Source organism: Podarcis pityusensis (genome assembly GCF_964106645.2).
Source record: "Podarcis pityusensis genome assembly, chromosome: 11".
NCBI classification, from domain to species: domain Eukaryota; kingdom Metazoa; phylum Chordata; class Lepidosauria; order Squamata; family Lacertidae; genus Podarcis; species Podarcis pityusensis.
In genome coordinates, this window is record NC_138036.1 from 29,389,906 (window position 1) to 29,407,142 (window position 17,237).

Sequence of the window (17,237 nt, forward strand, 5' to 3'; positions counted from 1 at the left end):
ACAAGCTAAGACACAGTCTACCTGACAGGTACAGCAACCTATCTGTGGCTGCAGTACCAGGTACCAAGACAGAGAAGGGGGCGGTGAGCAGCGTTTATCACTCGGCAGACACCTGGCTGTGTTTTGCTTTATGCCTGCTGTGCTTTAACCAAACACTGAAGCTGTTCTCTCTGTTAAGACTTGATGCTGCTCTTCCCAGCATCTATCAAATGCTAGCAAGTCGCTGCAACCATGCCCTACTTAATGAAGGGATCCAAATTACTGGCTCTGGAAAGGCTCTTGAGCTAGATGAGCAGTAGTTCACCTCCTGCCAGGGGCTTCATCTGGCTGCCTAGGCAATTTATTTTTCTGGCCACCCAAGACAGCAGCAGCAAAAAGAAAGGTTAAACAAAGCCTTGGGTTGGGTGGAGAGGCTTAAACCTCTCTCCCCTCCCAGCCCAACTGTTTAAGGGATTATCCTCTCCCCAATAATCAAATGAACCATTTGCAGGGGAAGGGGCAATAACCTCCTCCTCCCCTTCAGCTGGTTTGCAATTTTGGCCAAGCCCACCAATGACATGCAGCTCCTGGAGGGCTGGTCAATGATGAATTTGCTCTTGGGGTAAAAATGAGTATCAAACCCCCTGAGCTAGATGGACCAGTAGTCTGCTCCAGTATTGCAATTCTTCCGCTTTCAACAGTATGCACAGAAGTTCTAAGCTAGCCAGAAGCCATGTAGGGCTGCCTTGTGCAAAGTCTTTCCCCAATCTGCTAGCCACACCCAGACCAGGATTCAGTTCATCCAAAGTGAGCCACTGGCAAGTCCCACTACAGTGGTACCTCGGGTTACATACGCTTGAGGTTACAGACTCTGTTAACCCAGAAACAGTGCTTCAGGTTAAAAACTTTGCTTCAGGATGAGAACAGAAATCTTGCTCTGGCGGCGCGGCGGCAGCGGGAGGCCCCCTTAGCTAAAGTGGTGCTTCAGGTTAAGAACAGTTTCAGGTTAAGAACGGACCTCCGGAATGAATTAAGTACTTAACCTGAGGTACCACTGTATGTACAATCAGCTGCACCCCTCCCCTTTATTGTACAACACTATTGTACAACCTTCCGCTTTGTCTAACAAGCCACGAGCTTGGAGGAACGTGGACCCCAACCTAGTGCAAAGGGCTACAGTCTGGTGGGGGGGGGAGGTGGGGGGGGGAGAGCCACACTTGAAGGGCTTGAAGGATCCTTGCCTATCCTATTACCTTTCCTGTCAGTTTCCAACTCAACAGATTTCAGGTGAATAAGCAATGTAGACTCTTCATGTTATACCGTACCAACAAGTGAAGTCCACTTCGTCTCCTCCCAAGTGGATATAATCATCCGGAAATACACTGCCAATTTCTTTGAATAATTTAGCCATGAAATCATATGTTGTGTTCAAAATGGGGTTTACAGGCCCGTAAGACCCACTCGGATGTGCTCCATTGTAGCATGGTGTGAGGATGTCTTTTTGTCCTAAAATAAAATACGTCGAAACAAGATTAGCTTCGAAAGGTGCATTTGTTGTTGCTGCACCATATAAAGTTGCATTCTTATGCTTGTTTTAAAAACAATTCCAAGAACTTAAATACATGCCCCCCCCCCCCAAATATGGTCAAGAACACGATGTTTTTTAAGCTTTTAAAAATTTCAGCTTTCTATTCTGAAACGTATGGACTAGTAGTCACAATAGGTTTGCATTCACTTGCCAGATTTGTCATTTTATTCCAGAGATTAGCACTTTCTGTTTCACATTCTGGGCTACTGAACATTTTGTTTCCCTACTAAATACTCCCCCCCCCCGCCCCCCATTTCCTACGTTTTTATTATTGGCATTGTTAGAAATGTTGTCCATACTAGCAACATAGGAAGCTGCCTTATCCTAAGGCAGACCATTGGTCAATTTATCTAAGTATGCTATGCTAAGCTATGACAGTTTACAATACTATTTTACTAGATGTCAGAACAAAAATAAAAACTGATCAGCAATATAGTACAAAGGCAGATTTATCACAACAACGTTAAGAGGTTCAACCCATTTCTAGGTTATATATTTAAAGGCCAATCTCAAAAACCCTGAAACATATAGTTAAGCTATATGTAGAATGGTGAAAACTGAACTGTTTTGGAATTAAATTATACTTCGCAATAAATCTGTACTTGCACTCAATTGCTTTTCCTTTCTTCATAATGGGAGGGTGAAATCCTTCGGCTGGACTACTTCCTATAGTAGGTTCAATACCCCACCTTTTGTTACTAAATGGTGCTGAAGGCAGTTAGTAACAATGCAAATACAATAAAAATGAATATGATAGCAATAATAGAAGCATCTTGAAAATAAGAACAAAGTGGGTAAAATAAAATAAAATGAAAAAACATAAATGCACCCAACTAAAGCCAGTTCCTACATTTTTACAGTATCAATAGCATTTCAGAATAATATGCATCTTACCTTTCCCCCAACATTGGGTATGTCCTGGACTGTCAAATTCCGGGATAATTCGAATCCCCCGTAACCGAGCATACTCTATCACCAGACGGATGTCAGCGGGAGTGTAAACATGATTGTATGAATAGGCCCCCTGTGAAAATGTCCACGCATGTCATTCTTTTACAATGTGATGCCAAGAATATGCCAGTAAGGCTGAAGAGCCGATTACACTTGACAGTGTCGTGTTACAGCACCCAAGGACTACTGGCAGTGTAGTCTAGCTTTTGAGTAGTTTCAGTGTCCCCATCTGGGGGATAAGCCTGCACTTTTGCAGATGCAGTCTGAAGCTGGTATTGGCCAGTGTTGTTCTTCCAAGGCTGGATAATGTTGTACAAAGGCCTGGGTGACAATTGGTTCAAAATAGTAGCCCATGCCAGTATATTATATAAAGCAAACTGAGAAAACAAAGCAAAAGCGGGAATCACCAAGACTATTTGGTTATTTAACCTGAACTGTTGTCCCCTGGGGAAAACAGGATGCTGGATTAGGTGGGCCTTCAATCTGATGTAAAAGGGCTCCACTTATGTCCTTAAGATTTAGGAGGTGGTACCAACCATGGGGAAAGTAGCTAGGTGACTGAACAATCTGAAATGTCATATATATATAAGTTGCAAGCCCTTTGAATACACACACACACATTTCATAGGGCTTGCAACTTTTAATCAAAATTTTGTTAATTTTAAGCTTGCTCCAGAAAGCAAAAAATAGGCAAAGTCTCAAAATGGTGCTAAGATTTATAAGAAACTTTAATCCAAGATATACCGGGTACATTATATAATGTTTCTTATATATTTCGCTGCCATTTTTGCCCACTTTCTTCATTTCCTTTCTTCTCCGTTCTTTCTTGTGTTGTCCTGTCCCTTCTCCGCCATTTTAAATTTCCCAAAGGAAATGAATCTTAAAAATCAGCAGCCCATTACAGTGGTGTTCTTGGAGCCAGGCTGCAAAGTGCCGAGCTGCGAGGGAGCCAGAGGCAGCGATCTGACTCCCCCACGTGCGCCTTCCATGCTTTCAATGTTTCACTGACTCTTTGTTGCATCTGTTCCAACAGACTTAACATGGTCGCCTCTCAGAAAGGTGCAACAATGCTATTCCAGTGAACCGTCTGCGCCAAGAACTTTCTCATTTTCCCACTGACTGGGAGCCATTGGCCCTCCAGAAGCTGTTGAGAGTACAACTCCTTTCATCCCTGAGCATTGGTTATGCTGGATAGGACTGATTGGGTTTGAAGCCCAAAAATATCCAGGGAGCCACAGGTTCCTCTTCCTTGTATTATGGCTTTTAAACAGCAACTAATACAACGTAATAGACTCATGTATGGAAAAGGCTATTTATTAAAATAACAATAAATTTATTGGGCACTAAATTTTCAGAATGTTCTACAGGACCATTTACTTACCTGGCGACTCAGTTCAGGAAATGTGATACTTTGATAAGGAAAGGAAGGGTCATCTACAATGTGCCAATGAAGGACATTGAACTTGTTAAATGCCATAGCATCCTAAGAGAAAAAAATATGGTGTTTCAGTTAGGTATCCTGCATGGAGAGGCAAGTAGTTTTTAAAGAGGGATTTTTAAAGAGCACTTAGCAAAGTCTCCCCCCCCCCCGCCCCGTAATTGTGTTCTTCAGTGCCATTAATTAGGGCTGCCATACTTCCAAACAATACTGGGATTTCAAAGGCGGAAGTGACGTCCTGTCGGCAGTTTATCCTGAATCTTCAGGAAGTAAACAGAGAAAGCGTGGTGGGGTTTTTTTTGTTTTGCATTTTCATAAAATAAAAAGTCAACTGCTTTGGTGTCTTAAAAAAGCTCAAAAACTTTCAGTTTTTCCTGAAAAGCTCAACAACTTTTGGGGTGTCCTGGTTTTTTTACTTTTTGAAATATGGCAACCCTACATAAATCAGAGCAAAGTGACCTTAACATTGCTTTTCCAACACCTACATTATTCTGAAACACCATAACAAAGTGAAGCCTTTACCCCCAATCCTAAATAAAGGTACATTAAATCTGCTGTTAAGGAAGTGCCACTGCAGTGCTCTTTGTTTCTCACCATCCATGGTTCCATTACTAAGCAGCCAGTAAAGAAGAAGATTGTAATTGCCTGGCAGTAATATAATTGCTAAAGCAAGCATTCAAGGTCCTTTCCAGATACTGCGGTAGGCTGAGGCGGGAGGGCACAGCCATTTAGAGTAAGCACTTCCCCTGTTTCCTAGCACTGAGTAAAACCCAGGTGCTTGAAATAGCTATCCTTGATCCAGAAAGGACAAATATGCTGAACTGAAAGGAAGCCCCACTCAGAAGGTGCCTGTGCCTTGATCTTCCATGATTTCCTCAGCCTCCTGCACTATTTCCCACCCCATTCAGTCTTTTTGGGGGGGATGTTAGGGATGAGACTCAATGGCTGTCAAGGAGAGAAGGGGTGTGTGAACTTCCATGGGGGGATTTGATTCAAACAATGGACTGAAAGTAGTACTACTTCAGAGTCAGCAACAAGTAATACAACCTGGCTGATTTTTGCCACCAATTACAAAACTGGGTTGATGTTTCTGCTTCCCGTAATTCCCGAGCAACACCAAGTACAAGGCTATTAGTATCACGTATTTCAAGTGATTTGAACTTTAATCATTTTCTTGGTAAGGAAACAGGTGGCTTCATTTAAACTTGCCACAGTAGCGGAAGACAGGTGGGGGAGAACATGCCGACTGCCAACTTACCAAAGTCATTAGGATAGTTTTCAAAGGCAGAAAATGCCTTGAGCTATCAATCAAGATCCCTCGATAAGCAAATCTTGGGAAGTCAGTAATGTCGGATTCATTGACAAATAGCTATTAAAATATAAGAGAGGAAGAGAAGGTTCAACAGGTTCCCAAATTAATTTTTGTGATACGATACTGTAGTAGCAGCAGCTCCCAAACTCTTTTTCACCAAAGACCACTTGAAAATTAATGATTTTTCTACCTGTGGTAGCAACTGTAATTCGCTGTGCTAGATGCTGTATGGTTTTTAATAGTATTTTTTTTTTTTTTTTGCTTTTTATTGTATTTTATTGTATTCCATTTAATTCAAAGTGCACTACATTTAAGAAAAATGTAAGGAATAAGAGATGCAATTAGAATTCAAAATGAAAATGGGCTAATACCCAGAATATGACATTGGAATCCCAGTTCTATGGTCTGACATGCAGGTGTAGCCGTGCAGTCAGCTATTAGCTCCTGGTCAAAACAGGCAACTGGAGTTATTTCAGCAAGGATATAGCAAGCCAGGGCAGATGCTACAGAACAGATTTAATCTGCTGCTGGTACCCACCACCTGGTACACTGCAGCTTCCAAACAGTATCTGAGGCAACCTTTGACTCAGAGCAGCCTGAAAAAATGAATAAGCAGTTGCTCAAGTCCAAACTTGGGGAAAACTCCAAATTAGCCCACTGTACAATGAAGAGAAATACTCACACTTCCATAGTCGTCTTCATTTACTAACTGACTGAATGTTTCTAAACCTGGAAGTGAAAACAGATTGAACTGTAATCCATAACTGGCAAAGTAAAATGGATGTCATCCAACAGCTACTTTGGATGTTCCAAGGAACCTGAGAGCACAAATGACTAGCACTTTTTTCTAACTTAGCTTCTAGGCTTGCCTTCCAAGGGTTGGCCAGTGGGAGAAGATGGGGCCCCTGTGTGGGAATGTTTGCTTTTCTTATTCTGGGACAGAATGTTTATCTCCAGTGCCTCCTGTATCAGGAACAGTATGAACAGCAGTTGCAGGAATCAAGAGTGGGGAAGAGTGTTGTTCAGGCATTCAGGTCCTGCCTGTGGCCTTCCCAGAGGTTTCTTGGCTGTACACTGTGTGAACAGAATGCTGAAGGAGAAAGGCCTTCAGGAGAATGCTGAAGGAGAAAGATCCAGCAGGGCTCTTCTTACCTCCCTGCAAGGAATATGGACTTCTCTCTACATTGGACAAAATCCCAAAGTTTAAGTCTCCCAACTTGCTTCTTTATCACCACTTTTTAAATGTTTGGAGAAGCTCCACCCTTTTTCATTTTGTTTTGAGTCATAAAGATAAGATGATGGCCACCACTATTAAATATCTCTAACACACAAAACACTTATGGCTGATTTACACAAGAAAATTTGGGGCTCCTATTCCAACCAAGACAGAGATTGTGTTCCCCCAGATTACAACACACACCACTGCAAAACAGGCCATGTCACTCCGGCTTCAGCCATGACTGTAAGTTGCTGAATTCTGCAGCTTAGAGGGGTGCCATGGAGAATGCCCTTTCTTGGGCCAACACCCCCACCCCTGAGCCACTGAAGGCGATGGAAACACGAAGGGAGCACCCTCTGCTGAGAGGGCCCGTTGGAAGGAGAAGACCTTTCATTACTCACCTCTCAACGCTCCCCAAACTTTGTTTGCCTTCAGCACAGCTGTAGGTCCTGATACCTGGAGCTGATCTTTAAGAGCAAATGACAATTATGAGTTTTAGTAATGAAAATATCAGTTTACTTATAAAGACAACCAATTATAAGAATTTGGGAGCAGTCCTGCACAAAGGCTGCTTATATCCAAATGAAGTCAGGGTGTCTTAAGCAGTCTTTGGCTTGGAACTGAAAATACATTCACGGAAGGAAGTTCAGCCATCCTCTCCTTCAATTTCAGCAACCATCTTGCCCCATGAAAAGCTTGTTCAAGAGGGGCCCCTCCCCTCCAGAGAACGTGGGGTGGTGTTTGGGAGGTTGTAGGGCAAAGAGGGCATGGGAAATTTTCCTTTCATTAACTTCTGCAAGTTAATTTGTATCAGGATCTAAGCCTAATCTCAGGCAACTTTCCTCTACCCACCCCCCAGTCCTCTAGACAAGCTTTAGGGTGGCCAGTGTGGCAGGAACTCCCTAGGTTGGCTAATCTTAGGATCCAAACCTATGGGGTTGGATTGCAACACTGATAATAAGCTAGTCGTTTTAAGTCCTAGGTGCCTTTTTAAAGTAAAGCTGACCATTGGCAATTAAGGAAAGGTGAAAATTAATTCTAGTGCACCTCTGGTCTTCATGTAACTATAAAATGACTTGTAGGAATAAGGATTTCTCCAAGTCAGGCCTGCATCACTTGTGGCCCCAACACAGCATCCCAAGCCACATACTACAGCCACCTGAATGCTGCTTAACGACTCCTCTGTTTTTGCACTAACAGCAGCAAAAGCCCTGATAGGGCTACAAAGGCGACTATGATGTTGTGCAAGCCTACTCTGAGCAGTTTCTTAAAAACAGCCACACTGCTGAACAAAAATGCAAGCGGAAGTGTGCCATTATTTTAGAAATCACTTATTTCCTGCGTCAGAGAGAAGCATGCACCATCACTCTTGGCTGCCTAAGTGTCATGATGATGCATGCTTCTCAATTAAAATAAGCCAAACACCATTTCATCTGCACAGCCAGCAATCTTTTAAAACTGGTTGGGAACTTTTTTCAGCTTGAGCGCTACATTCTCTTCTGGGGGCCAGAGGCAAAAGTGGGTGCAGAAATTGTTGTTGTTGTTACCCTGCCCATCTGACTAGGTTGCCGCAGCCTCTCTGGGCGGCTTCTGACAGAATATAAAAACACAACAATGACTGGCCCAAAGCCACTCAGTGAACTTCATGCCTGCGTGGGGATTTGAACCCTTCTCCCAGGTCCTAGTCCGACCCTCTAACTATGATATGACACTGGCTCCTTAGCACTAAGTAACTGGTTCCATTGGTGCAAGGATTTCTCTTTGCGCAACGGAACGTTTTCCACCTCTCCTCCACCAACTTCCCCCCTAAATCTGTTCTGGGGGCTCCCCCAGTACTCTGGAGCAGATTTGGTTCAACTGTTTGGTTCAATTCCACCCTTCCTGCTCCAAAGCTCAGCACATCATGAGAAGACACCCCCTGCTGCTGCCCCAGTCCTTCATGCCACACTGTAATCCCTTCATGGCCTAGGACCCTCGTACCTACGGGACCGCCTCTCCCAGTATGCCCCACAGAGGACCTTAAGGTCCATAAATAGCAATACCCTAGTGGTCCCAGGCCCTAAGGAAGTTAGATCGGCTTCAACCAGAGTCAGGGCCTTTTCAACACTGGCTCCGGCCTGGTGGAACGCTCTGTCTCACGAGACCAGGGCCCTGCAGGATCTGATTTCTTTCCGCAGGGCCTGTAAGAGTTGTTCCGCCTGGCCTTTGGCTTGGAGCCAATTTGATTCCCTCCCCCTCTTTCTTTTTCCTTTCTCCTCCTGTGATGAGGCTGCATTTTAATATTTTAATGTTTCAATATTTAAATGTTGTATTTTAATCTTGTTTTTAAGTTGTATTCATTCAACTTGTTTTTATTATTGCTTGTTAGCCGCCCTGAGCCCAGCCTTGGCTGGGGAGGGCGGGGTATAAATAAAAATTATTATTATTATTATTACTACTACTACTACTACTACATGGGAGCTATGTCCTGGGGATCGTGCCTAAAGCCAAAATCGCATATAGTCCAAACACACTGGGTACAATGGTGGGTGAGATTGCCAAAGTCTTTTCCCCACCCCCTTTCTATTTAATTAACTGCCAAGCGCGTAAAGCTGAATGCACACATGGAGCAGGGGGAAGAAGCCCAAGTCTCCAAACGATTTGGGGGGGGGGGGGGAGTCTTGAATCCTACTGGGTTCTGGAGCAGGGAAAAGCAGCACAACTATCTTGTGCTACCTCTGTCTGCTTCAAAGCCCTGGATGAGGACCTGAGATTCCCCTTCCAATGCCCTCCCCTGAGACTGACAGTAGCCACAAACAACATTAGATGACTAAGCCAAGGAAAAGGAGAACTGAAATGAGAAGTAGAACCTTCCAAAGAGGCAGTCCTGCCTTCCTGTATTTCTGCTCTCACCAGCTCCAGTCCACAGAAAGCCAGTAATTCTGACACCCTATTGATTTCAATGGCATTTCTGTGACAAACTTTCTTTGGATCAGGGTCATCCTATATATCCAGTAGGCACAGCATACCTACAAATATTCTGCAATATTTACAAACAGTTTCTCCCTGCTCCCGTCTGCCCGGTATAGCCATCCTCAAAATATGCCCATTCCTGTGAACACAGGAAAACTAGGAAAATGTAAACAAGCACCTTCAGAACTTGCAAGACACTCCTCCTATACACAGTGGTACCTCGGGTTAAGTACTTAATTCATTCCGGAGGTCTGTTCTTAACCTGAAACTGTTCTTAACCTGAAGCACCACTTTAGCTAATGGGGCTTCCTGCTGCCGCCGTGCCATCGGAGCACGATTTCTGTTCTCATCCTGAAGCAAAGTTCTTAACCTGAAGCACTATTTCTGGGTTAGTGGAGTCTGTAACCTAAAGCGAATATAACCTGAAGCGTATGTAATCTGAGGTACCACTGTATTTAAATCAGTAGAATCGTCACTATTTATCCAAAATCTGGAAATCAAGACTGCCTCATTATCTCACAGGCACCATCGCTATAACACAAAGCAATTTTTATTTTTTAAAAAAATTAGCCCACCATTTGGATTACGTTCTCCAGGGAGCTTATGAAATAAAACACGCAACAGTTTCCATAAAGCAATGAACATAAAAACAAAGGCTATGCTTTTTACAAAACAAACAAACCCACCCCAAGACAGCCCAATGCATATAATTGCCTCTATCTCCAAAACTTACTCAATTGTGTATTCTTATGCAATCAAAACAACACAAACCATTCAAAAGAAGGAAGCCTCATCAGGTCTGGATGAACCCAAAGGTTTGCAGAATTACAAAAGATGTTTAGCACAAACCCTCAGCAGGGACCCCAAAATAGCCTAATGAGGATTGAGTATATTCATTGACTATGGAATGCAAATTGTTCAGGGCAAAAAAAAGATTTAAAAAAAGAATGGCTCAGGGCTGGAAAACTGATTAGGAGTGTTCCATGCTAAAATATTCTGTGGAGGCTCCACCTCTGTTCTTCTAAACTTCCAGTTACACAGGTGTAATCAGTTTCAACTGATGAGGAAGAATCAGCAATGTGACTGGGTATATATTGGATTACTCCATAAAGCACCAACAAGTGTCAGGCATTTGTTCCTGATTTTCCAGAATGCAAATCTCCACACCCATAAATTAGCACCCAAACCAATCTTGGTTAATAGGAAAAAATGTATCAAAATTATGAATACAGTACAGATATTAATACCAGTGAGACACAATCAAGACTTATTTTTAACTGCGTCAATCTATTTTCTTCAATTACTCACAGGATAAAAGTTCATTATTATAGCCAGCTGTGTATGCTAGGGGAAAAACCCAGTGTCTACAAGCCAAACCAGTATAAGAAATAAGATGATCTGGTGTGGGAAACCTATAGCCTCTCAGATGTTGTTGGACTTCAACCCCATCAGTCCCAGTTAGCATGGTCAATGGTCAAGGATGATGGGCATTGGAGGAGAGGGTCCAGTAATATCTGGAAGGCCAGAGTTTCCCCACCCTGATCAATAGAACACTGTAATTAATCCACAGCTAGGAAGGAAGAAGGCGCTACACACATTTACACCATCAGATACTTACAAGATTCATCAGATGCGATGCTGGGAAATTTATCACATTCAGAATCTTCTGAAGTAATAATCACCTGAAGCGAAGATAGCTCCGTTTCCAAAAGAGGTTTCATCTCATCACCATTCTGCCATTTGGAATACCCAAATATGTATTCATAGTACCTGGAAGTGAACCCAGAAATATGTTATGCACAGCATAAATCTATATATTCCAACAAGATCTTTGTTAGGGGAGGCAGGTCTTTTGTGTGTGGGGGGGGGGGAGAACCTAAGTTTGCTATGTATTTTTATTGATGGCAGCAGCTGCCCCTCCCTGTCCCTCCTTGGCTACACCCATGTATTCCTTTAAAAAAATAAATAAATATTAAAGTTTCAAGAAATACAAAAAAGAAAAAAAAAGAGAAATATACAGAGTACAAAATATAGCAAAAAATAGAGAGTAAAAAAAGAAACATACAAAATGAAACAGTTAAAAAGACATTGATTTTCCAAACCTATCTTCCCTTCTCTTATTTCCCCGGACCTCCTCATACCTCCCTTCTTTGTACTCCAGTTCAGTTTGTTAGTTCAGCAAATCCTTACCATTAATCTTTTACCCAATTGTTAACCTTTTTTTTCCCATGTCTCTTAAAGCATTACAGCTAAAAACCTCTTAGTTTCTATCCAACATCCTTCTAAAATTCCTTAATTTTGCAATATTTCTGTAAATAGTCTTTAAATTTCTTCCAGTCTTCTTTCACCGATTCTTCTCCCTGGTCTCGGATTCTGCCGGTCATTTCCGCCAATTCCATGTAGTCAATCACCTTCATCTGCCATTCTTCCAAAGTGGGTAGATCTTGTGTCTTCCAATACTTTGCGATGAGTATTCTTGCTGCTGTTGCTGCATACATAAAAAAGGTTCTGTCCTTCTTTGGCACCAGTTAGCCGACAATGCCCAAAAGAAAGGCCTCTGGTTTCTTCAGAAAGGTATATTTAAATACCTTTTTCAGTTCATTATATATCATTTCCCAGAAAGCCTTGATCTTTGGGCACGTCCACCAAAGGTGAAAGAATGTACCTTCAGTTTCTTTACATTTCCAACATTTATTTTCGGGCAAATGATAAATTTTTGCAAGCTTGACTGGGGTCATGTACCACCTATATATCATTTTCATAATATTCTCTCTTAAGGCATTACATGCCGTAAACTTCATACCTGTGGTCCATAACTGTTCCCAGTCAGCAAACATAATATTATGTCCAACATCTTGTGCCCATTTAATCATAGCAGATTTCACTGTTTCATCTTGAGTATTCCATTTCAACAGCAAGTTATACATTCTTGACAAGTTTTTAGTTTTGGGTTCTAACAATTCTGTTTCTAATTTTGACTTTTCCACCTGGAAGCCTATTTTCTTATCCAAATTATATGCCTCCATTATCTGATAATAATGAAGCCAATCTCTCACTTTATTTTTTAGTTTTTCAAAACTCTGCAATCTCAATTTATCTCCTTCTTGCTCCAAAATTTCCCAATATGTCGGCCATTTGGCCTCCATATTGAGCCTTTTCAGAGCTTTTGCTTCCATTGGTGACAGCCACCTTGGGGTTTTATTTTCCAATAAATCTTTATATCTTATCCAAACATTAAACAATGCTTTCCTAACAATATGGTTTTTGAATGCTTTGTGTGCTTTGACCTTATCATACCATAAGTATGCATGCCATCCAAATACATTGTTAAAACCTTCTAGATCCAAAATGCTAAGCAGGGTCAGGCCTGGTTAGTACTTGGATGGGAGTACACCCATGTATTCCAGTTTGACTACATTTCTTACAGACTGAGCTCCTATCAGGCTTGGCTAACCTGTGATCCTCCAGATGTTGCTGGATAGCAACTCCCATCATCCCTGATCACTGGCCATGCTGCCTGGCGCTAATGAGTTTTGGGAGTCCAACAACAACTGGAAGGCACAAGATTAGCAATCCCTGATTTATAGAAATGCTTCCTTACACAGCCTTACAGAAAGCGCAAGTAGGATGAGTGCAGTTTTTAAACACCATCTTGACTTGAAGTTGATACGGAGTGTGAATTGAGGGATGGGCATATTTTGCAAACCCATGTGTCGGTCAGTATAGCAGTATGTGGCAGATGAAAATATGCAAGCTGCTTTGACATATTTTGAAAGAATAACTCCTCAATAGGATGGTTTAGACAAGTAGATTTTCAAGCTGCCTTCTGGACAATCCTAAAATTTTATCAGGACTTTCACTGAGAAGGTTACGGGAACACTAGAAGTGGCCTTCTTAAACAGAGTCAAAACATTCTTCTGCCTGGGCTCAGTGCTGTCACCCCATTTGCAAGGCTGGAGCCAGCAGGAAGCTGGGTGAAGCAATTAGCTTCGGGAAGCAGATCCGACCCCTGCCCTTCCCTGCCTCTGTGCCACTACCAGCCCCACTGAGGCTTCGCCTGTGCCACTGCTGCCACAGCGCCTTGCCCTCACTGCTGCCGCAGCATCATAACAGCAGCGTGGGTGCAGCGTCAGGGAAATTATGATTAAAACTACAGTGGTACCTTGGGTTACATACACTTCAGGTTACATACACTTCAGGTTACAGACTCCGCTAACCCAGAAATAGTGCTTCAGGTTAAGAACTTTGCTTCAGGATGAGAACAGAAATAGTGCTCCGGCAACGCAGCAGCAGCAGCAGCAGGAGGCCCCATTAGCTAAAGTGGTGCTTCAGGTTATGAACAGTTTCAGGTTAAGTACGGACCTCCGGAACGAATTAAGTACTTAACCCGAGGTACCACTGTATTTCAGTTGAGGGTACAAAGGGTACAAGGCTGTTGGCAGTGCGGGCAAAAAGGTCCTGATCTGTGGCAGGCAGGAAGGTGATCTGTGTGTGTGAGTGTGTGTGAGCAGCAAGATGTTTCCTACAGTGATAAAATGTTTTGGGCTGCCCCTGGTTGTATAGCAGTGGCTCACCAAGGTTTCAAAACAAGAGTCTTTCGTGGCCCTACGTGGAGATTCTGTAGATGGGATCTGGGGCCGCAGCCCTTCCCCAAAGGTCAATCTTTCTTGGAAGACAGAAATTTCACAATATTCTATGGGAATGTGCAGTCCCACAATTGTGTTGGGCATGCACTTTTCCATTTACACAGCAAAACAAGGACAGGCTATAAGGTCTGGACAGCATGCTACTTGAACTGGATGTGCTCCCTAAAAACAAACCATTCCATGAGGTACCAACATTGCCACAGCAAGGCAAGTCTGAACACACGCAAACCTGGTCCAGTTGTAATGGATCTTGACAACCTTCCACACTAGGTTTACCAAAGTCACTCAAGATCAAGATCCACAATCCAAAACATTGTCCATTTTGTTTCCCTAACTGCCTTGTGTTTGTGGCTATATCTACTGTATCAGGAAGGGGAACTTCCTTGTTTGTAATACTTTAAACTATGTGTTGTAAACCAATAAAGTGTAATTTTTTAAATAATAAAAAGAAAAGGTTTGAAAGCCACTGTTTTACTTCATCAGGATGATTATTTCCTTGTTTGTATAAACAGCAGTGTTTAGGGTACTAGTGTTTGCTCATTTTGTTGAAAAATTCACATGACACTGGCCATCATTCAACACAAGATTCATTGGCGTGTGTAGCCAATGAATCCAAGCACCCCTATCTCTGTGCAAGTTCACACGACAACCCTGTTCTTGTTTACATGACCATTATTTATCCTATGGTGAAAGAGGCAACTAAAGAAACTTTGATCCTGTCAAAAGATACTGACTCATATAATTTCAGCTGATGCCCTTAGGTTATCCAAGCAGCAATTACGGTACTCTCCAACTACCCATTCAAAAGGGAAGAGAGCAAGTAAGGTTAACAAAATAGAACCTGGTGGTTGGTGGCTCACTGAAGAACAATGGATACCTCCGACACCAAATTTGTATAAGCTCTTTTTTCATTTTTGATGCTAGAAAATAAAAAATATTCTGTGCAAATCTACTGTTGAGAACAGATCCTCCAACTATTCATATTAGGTAAGAATAGCTCCACTCTCTCTTATCTGTTTTCATTTAGAAGGCGGTTCTCTCTCAACTTAAGGTTAGCTGATTTTTTTTTCTTATGTCAAGGTTTTTTGTGTCATTCTTTTATTATCTATTAGATTTCTATCCTGCCCTTCCTTCCCAAAGAGCTTAGGACTCAGTGACTAGATGGAAGACAGGCATGAATCCTGTCCCTTTAAAAATTCTCCAGGCAAGAGAATTTGGAGCAGGTGCAAATTGTCATGGCAAAGTATTACAGGTGAGAGAGATGCCGTTACGGTGAGATTTCCCTTGCCTACATACACAAACACTCAAAGGTACAGGAGTTCCACCCCCCTTGCATCTGTTTTCATTTAAAGGACGGTTCTCTCTCAACTTAAGGGTAGCCATTTTTTTTTTCTTATGTCAGGGTTTTTTGTGTCAGTCTTTTATTATCAGATTTCTATCCTGGCCTTCCTCCCAAAAGAACTTAGGTCTGCAAACAACCAAGCAGCAGAACAACACATACGGTATATATAGTTGCTGTGGTGAACAGCAGCATTTTCAAATTGCTCCTGAATGTTAGTAACAAAAGAGATGGGATGGACACATCTTAACACTGAAGGTAAGACCCAGAGAGCCTTCCATCAGCTTCGGCTGGTTGCCCAGCTACACTCTTATCTAGACAGGGATAGCCTAACTACCGTTGTCTGTGCTCTGGTAACCTCAAGGTTAGATTACTGCAATGCATTATACGTAGGGCTGCCTTTGAAGACGGTCCAGAAACTTCAGCTAGTGCAAAATTCAGCAGCCACGTTGCTCACCGGAGCAAGATGGTTTGAGCATATTACACTGATCCTGGTCTGCCTCTTTCCACATGAACCTACCCTGACCCTGAGATCATCTTCTGAGGCCCTTCTTCGTGTGCCTTCTCCTCGAGAGGCCCAGAGGGTGGTAACACGAGAAGGGGCCTTCTCTGCAGTGGCTCCCTGTCTGTGGAATGCTCTCCCCAGGGAAGTTCACCTGCTGCCTTCATAATACACCTTCAGGCACCAGGCAAAAACGTTCCCTTTTAAGCTTCAGTTGATTTGTTTGACATCCTATGCCCTTTTAAAATGTTGGGTTGGGGGGGGTTATTGGGTTGTTTTTATTTTGATTATATATTTTGTGGTTTTATATTTTGATTCTGTTCTGTGAACTGCCCTGAGACCTTCAGGTATAGGGTGGTATATAAATTCAATAAATAATAATTTAAAAGCTACACATTTAAAGAACATCATGCCTCCTAAGAGAGACACAAGGGGTTGTTTAGGGTGCTGATACCTGAAGCTCTATGCAAGCTACAATTCCCATGATTTTTCTTTCTGTGGTAGGAGGAGGGAAGATGTACATGCTCTTAAATGGATGGCATGCATCTACACATCGGGTCAACGCGTCCCGTCAGATTTTACATGCCGCGGGAGAAAAACACAACAGCCCTTCCGGGAGAAAGACCAGAGAACTCGCGCGGGTGCAGCTTGCAAGAGCTGAGGTACAGCAGGGTGGCTTGGGCTGGGGCTACGAGGAGGCAGCCCGGCCCCAGTTGAAACCGAAAGCTCTCGCAGCTCACCTCCGGAACGCATCTTGCAGTAAGGAGCAGCTCGGCCCCGCCGAGGAGCCCGGGCCGTGGACGATCTGGAACCGCTTGGGCGCCAGCTGCAGCCGGGCTGCGGAGACGCGGAGCGAGCGGGGCAGCGGCCAGAGGGAGACGGAGGAGGAAGCCGCGCTCGGCGGCCTCGCCGCCTCCGGGCCCCAAAGCAGCTCCTCGGCTTCAGGCGGCCCCTGCGGCTGGTGCGCGAACGAGGAGGCAGCCAGCGCCGCCGAGACCCACAGCACCACCGCCAGCAGCTCCATGGCTCCTCTGGCTGCCGGCAGCCCAGGACCGCCGAGGTCTCCCAGCCGCCGCAGTCACCTGATGGACAGGGGGCCGGGCTCTCTCCGGCAACGCCCAGCGCCGAAGCCTTACTCATCCTTCTTGCACGCCCCGAGGCGGAGGTGTCCCCGCCCCCAAGAGTTGCTCCTCGAGAGGAAGAGGCAGGCCGAGTTTGTGCTCAGGGAGAGGGGCTCCCCCCCCCGGCCGTCTTCCGGCCGCCCTACTTCCCAGGCTAAGGAAAGGCGAACGCTCGAGAAGGGCGGATTAC

The 17,237-nt window shown here is 43.7% G+C and overlaps 1 protein-coding gene across 1 annotated transcript in view; it reads right to left on the minus strand.

Annotated features, from left to right (window-relative positions):
• The window catches only part of HEXB (hexosaminidase subunit beta), a 21,231-nt gene extending 4,233 nt beyond the window's left edge, over positions 1 to 16,998 (minus strand). Inside the window, exons 1-8 of the mRNA XM_080972785.1 lie at positions 16,667 to 16,998; positions 11,058 to 11,209; positions 6,889 to 6,954; positions 5,951 to 5,997; positions 5,215 to 5,325; positions 3,900 to 4,001; positions 2,462 to 2,591; positions 1,305 to 1,485 (exon numbers count right to left, since the gene is read on the minus strand). Coding sequence (XP_080828911.1) covers positions 1,305 to 1,485; positions 2,462 to 2,591; positions 3,900 to 4,001; positions 5,215 to 5,325; positions 5,951 to 5,997; positions 6,889 to 6,954; positions 11,058 to 11,209; positions 16,667 to 16,950 — 1,073 coding nt within the window. The 5' untranslated portion in view covers positions 16,951 to 16,998. The remainder of the gene's footprint in view (positions 1 to 1,304; positions 1,486 to 2,461; positions 2,592 to 3,899; positions 4,002 to 5,214; positions 5,326 to 5,950; positions 5,998 to 6,888; positions 6,955 to 11,057; positions 11,210 to 16,666) is intronic.
• Between the last annotated feature and the right edge of the window lie 239 nt (positions 16,999 to 17,237).